Source organism: Haematobia irritans, chromosome 1 (assembly GCF_050003625.1).
Source record: "Haematobia irritans isolate KBUSLIRL chromosome 1, ASM5000362v1, whole genome shotgun sequence".
Classification (NCBI taxonomy): Eukaryota; Metazoa; Arthropoda; class Insecta; order Diptera; family Muscidae; genus Haematobia; species Haematobia irritans.
Window position 1 is genome coordinate 253,269,650 of NC_134397.1, and position 5,824 is coordinate 253,275,473.

The 5,824-nt window shown below is 34.8% G+C and overlaps 1 protein-coding gene across 1 annotated transcript; it reads right to left on the reverse strand.

Moving 5' to 3' along the window:
• Window positions 1-248: 248 nt before the first annotated feature.
• On the reverse strand, window positions 249-1,622 carry LOC142235789 (uncharacterized). The gene is made up of 2 exons (XM_075307048.1): window positions 1,085-1,622; window positions 249-445 (listed from the first exon to the last, which is right to left on the reverse strand). Exons 1-2 carry the CDS (start codon window positions 1,620-1,622, stop codon window positions 249-251), a joined length of 735 nt encoding a protein of 244 aa, XP_075163163.1.
• Between the last annotated feature and the right edge of the window lie 4,202 nt (window positions 1,623-5,824).

The following is a 5,824-nucleotide window of genomic DNA, read 5'->3' on the forward strand; positions in this document are numbered from 1 at the left end:
TCTTTCGGAGAAGCCTGGTACATATGTCATCTTTTTGAAAACCATAGATGTGGCTTCCTGTTTGTCATCATTTGTATCTTTTTTATTTTTCACGTACAAGATCGCTAATTGTCTTATTGGGGAAGTCATTTTGTTGTAGAATCTGTCGTATTTTCTTCTCGTTAGCCTTATGAAATTTTACGTCGCTTATGTTCAAAACCCTATTTATAAAATTTGTAGCAGTGTTGATTTTAATACGTCGAGGATGATTAGAGTGAAAGTTGATTAGTCTTCCCAATGCTGTGTTCTTTTGGTACCAGTTTAATCTTAGTTGATTGTTGTTTGTGTCTTTGAACCACTGTGTCAAGATAAGGCAATTTTCCTTCGTTTTCATATTCCATTGTGAATTGAAGTTGTCGATTAAATGCGTTAAGAGTCGTCAATGTGTTGCTTATTTCGTCTTTGTCTATGATGCAAAATATGTCATCAAAATATTTAGTCAGAAATCTTGGCTTTTTTGAGAGTTTATTCATTGCGTCGTCCAGGGTTGGCCTGTCACAAACTGTGACTTTTGCGACATACATTTGCGACGGTATAATACGTATGTCGCAAAAGTCGTAAACCTACTGTAGAAAACCAAATTTTGAATAGAAGAAATCCTGAACATTTTTTAATTTAGTTTGACAGCATTCGCTGTGAGTTTCTGCAGAAATTTGTGAAAGTTTTCCCATGGTCAAGCCTATTTTCTTAGGTGGTATCGAAATTCCCGTTGGTGAGTGTGCAAAATACCTTGGGGTTGTATTGGACAGGAGACTGAACTTAAAGCTAAGAAAGGACGAGAAAATCCACGGTTACCCTGTACTCGTGCAAAAGGCAATAGGGAACTGGGGGACTAAAACCGAAAATTGTGAACATTCCTAAGAATTGAAACTTCTTCGCACATACATTGTCTTGGATATCATCGTATTCGCTGCCTAGCTGACGCGACTAAAGTATTTTCAGTTTGCGACTTTTGTTACTTTTTCTACATTTACGACGCGTATGTGACGTTTACGACGTTTACAACTTTGCGACAGTCGCAAACCTAAAAAAGTTTGATACAGACCATCTCTGGCGTCGTCTAATAATTCCTCCATTATGATATCTGCGACTATGGGAGATATAGGAGATCCCATAGACATTCCTTTTGTTTGTTCAAATATCTTATCGTCATATGTGAAATATCTGGAGTCCTTAATGCATAGTGTCACTATTTCTAAAAACAAATCCATTGGTATTTTGGTGAATTCTTGCATTATAGCCCATTTTTCTTTAATCGTCCTTATCGCTAGATTTATAGGTACACTGGGAAATAGAGATACCACGTCGAAAGAAATTAGCAATTCGTTGTCATGTATTGTTTGTTGGTTTATTCTTTTCTTAAATTCTATCCCATCCTTTATATTATACTTCGAATCCTTCGTGAGATTTTTCAATATGTCTGTTATGTATTTTGATACGTTATACGTAGGGGAATTAATGGACGAACAAATGGGTCTGAGAGGTGTCCCTTCCTTATGAATTTTTGTGAGTCCATATATCCTTGGAGCTGTGGCAGTTCTGCTTGTCAATTTATATTTTTCGTTCGCATTTAATATATTCATTTTGAATAATTTTTCTACCAATTTATTGTTCTTGGTATGTTATCCTGACGTACACCCAGAGAAGGAATATGATCACCTCAACCATGTTTTAAGAGCAAAATGTTAATTTTGGGTGGTGACCATGTAACATGGTTTTCACAGTCATGTTATTTTCTCGGAAATCATGTATTTGATTTTGGCAAGCATGTTATATTTGACGAGAAAATAACATTTTAGTGACAAACATGTTACATGGTCACCATACAAAAATAACATTTTGCTCTTGAAACATGTTTGAGGTGATCATATTCCTTCTCTGCGTGTAGGATCTCGTTTTAGCCTGCGGTATGTGCACATATTTCAATAAAAAGTAATGAAAAACATTAACACCAGCATTTTTCATTAGTCCATGACCTAAAGCCAAACAAATAATCCCAAAATTGTAAATAAAATAAAATAAAATAAATAAATAAAATAAAATCACGAAATTAAACTCGATTTTTTCATATTTTCTATAAGAAATTTTAAATTATTTTGTTTCAAATAGGTTAAGAAGAAACTAAGAATTATTAAAATGGCACACACTAGAAAAATTGCAAATTTTTGAAAATATTTGTGGCCAAATGTTTTAGACAAGCGTTAGAATGCATTAAAAATCATTAAAAATATAAAATGTATTTATTTGGCAAAATTTCATAATTCACATACAAAACATTGAATTCGGACCACACCTTAAGAAGTGATGCAAATTTAGTGCAACGGCTGTCGAAATGGTGAACACCCGTCCTATTACAAGTGCATGTTAAGTTCATCGCTTTTGCGCCAATTTTGCACAACTTCCGGACCCAAAAAAGAACATTTTCATTACTTTTTTGGCGACGCTTTTTTTTTTGCGGGGTATATAGTAAATATACAATAATTTTAATAAATTAATGTTTTTTTTTTCGAACTCGAGGTCTTTTGAATATTTTAGTTATTTTTCCCAATATACATAATTTATTATTATAACAAAAAAAAAAGGTCGAAAAAAATCAAAGAAAATTCTAACAATTCTTTTATTATATTCAAAAACAAATTCAGTTATATCTTTATAATAAAATTCTTACATATGTATTTGAAAATTTTATATCTACCGCAAATAAATAAATTAAACATTTAAAAAACTTTTTCCGGTAGAAATGTCAACAAGCTACCGGCAAACTAATGGTAACATAAATAATAGATGTGCATAAATATTGTGGGGACGACAAGATACATACATATATTCATCTACATATACTATATGTATATACAAACATAACAAAATATTCACTATGTATGTATATATTTGAAATGTTTTTCATGTCATAAACAAACTAAAGGCAATATCTGTTTGTATCTATCAGCTGAGGGAAGGCGTCAAAAACACTTTGTGATGATACCCACAAATAGAGAATCAAGATCAAAATTAACCCACAACCGCAAAAATCAAAAGACTCACTCACACATACATAGACACACTGGCAATTATAGGCATTCTGTCTCATAGAATATTGTTCCCGCCATAAACTTTTGGACTTGGAATTACTCCACATGCAAAGATTAGATTGACTTTAGTGTTGGTACTTGGTCCAATATTTTATATTTTACATCCCCACACACACACAAGTTTTTCCGTAAAGTAATAAAAAGAAACTTAAAAAAAAACATGGAAAATTATTTTGATTACAATAAAGGAATCTACATAGGCACAAATAGAGGATGAAAAATATGTTACCAGAAATAATCTTCAAGTGGGTCGATAAGAATCATCCATAAGAAAAGAATACATCAAGCTGTGAATATATGGTATATTGGATGTATTAGTTGTACACTTAGAAAAAAATTATGTTCGTACAAAAAACGAAAAATAAAACCATTGCAATAACTTGTCATAATAGAAACAAATATATACAGCAGTAAGTTCGGCCGGGCCGAATCTTAAATACCCACCACCATGAATCAAATATAATAGTTTACTTTTAAAACTCTTCGTCGTATCGGGTTTCTTGATAATATATAGAATTTTAGGAGGTTTGATGACAAGCAAATCAGTTCAACCCGATTCTACCTATGAAGACTAGATCAGATTTATAAGAATCAATTTTGTTTGAGTTTTAGAGAAATCATAAACATATCGTGTATATGATGAAATAACGCCTTGATTTGAAATCTTAAATCTGTAGATTTTTTCCGACATTATTTAAATGAATACGATGAGTAAAATCTGGAAATTTTATTTTCAATTTCAAGCAGTTTTCATGATCAGTGCGCCTGTTATACCCTGAAAGAAGTGTTTTCTTTTATGCCTCTAGATTTTCAATTTCAGGCAAATCGGATAGAAAATACAGTTTCTAGACGCCCAAGAAGCCAAATCTGGAGATCGGTCTATATGGAGGCTATACCAAAACATGGACCGATACACCCCATTTTCGACACACCTCTTTAAGGTTTAAAAATACTTCCCGATTTTCAATTTCAGGCAAATCGGAGAGAAAATACAGTTTCTAGACGCCCAAGAAGCAAAATCGGGAGATCGGTCTATATGGAGGCTATACCAAAAAATGGACCGATACACCCCATTTTCGACACACCTCTTTAAGGTTTAAAAAATACTTCCCGATTTTCAATTTCAGGCAAATCGGATAGAAAATACAGTTTCTAGACGCCCAAGAAGCAAAATCGGGAGATCGGTCTATATGGGGGCTATACCAAAACATGTTCCGATACGGACCATTTTCGACACACCTCTTTATGGTCCCAAAATACGTCTAGATTTTCAATTTCAGGCATATCGGATAGTAAATACAATTTCTAGAAGCCCAAGAAGTAAAATCGGGAGATCGGTCTATATGGAGGCTATACCAAAACATGGACCGATACACCCCATTTTCGACACACCTCTTTATGGTCCCAAAATACGTCTAGATTTCCAATTTCAGGCAAATCGGATAGAAAATACTGTTTCTAGACGACCAAGAAGCAAAATCGGGAGATCGGTCTATATGGGGGCTATACCAAAACATGGACCGATACGGACCATTTTCAACACATCTCTTTAAGGTTTAAAAACTACTTCCCGACTTTCAATTTCAGGCAAATCGGATAGTAAATACAGTTTCTAGAAGCCCAAGAAGCAAAATCGGGAGATCGTCCATATGAGGGCTATACCAAAACATGGACCGATGGGCACCATTTTCGGCACACCTTTTTATGGTCCTCAAGTGCCTCAATTTCAGGCAAATTGGATACAAACTACGATTTTTATGAGCCCAAGACCCCAAATCAGGAAGTCGGTTTATATGGGGACTATATCAAAACTTGGACCAATATAGCCCATCTTCGAACTTGACCTGCCTGCAAACAAAAAACTAATCTGTGCCAAATTTCAGGACGATAGCGCCATTATTGAAAGCTGTAGCGTGATTACAACAGACAGACAGACGGACATGCTTATATCGTCTTGGAATTTCTCCCTGATCAAGAATATATATGCTTTATATAGTCGGAAATCGATGTCTCGATGTGTTACACACGGAATGACAAACTTATCACCATTCTATTGTGGTGCACAAAATTTTGCGAGAATTTTTTCAATTAAATTTTTAATTGAGTTTTAAACAAGTATATACGGCCGTAAGTTCGGCCAGGCCGAATCTTATGTACGTAGAAACTTCTACGAAAGACTGTCATCCACAAATTTCAACTCACTCGGATGAAATTTGCTCCTCCAAGAAGCTCCAAAACCAAATCTCGGGATCGGTTTATATGGGGGCTATAAATGATTATGGACTGATATGGACCACTTTTGGCATGGTTGTTAAATATCATATACTACCACCACGTACCAAATTTCAAACAGATCGGATCCATTTTGCTTCTCCAAACGGCACCGGAGGTTTAGCGATCGGTTTATACGGGAGCTATATACATTTATTGACTGATAGGAACCAATTCCTGCATGGATGTTGGATACCATATACTAACTTCACGTACCAAATTTCAACCGAATGGGAAGAATTTTGCTCTTCCAAGGTGCTCCGGAGGTCAAATCTGGGGATCGCTTTATATGGGGCCTATATATAATTATGGACCGATATCGACCCATTTTTGCATGGGTGTTTGAGGCCATATATTAACATCACGTACCAAATTTCAACTGGATCAGACGAATTTTGGTATTCCAAGAGGCTCCGGAGGCCAAA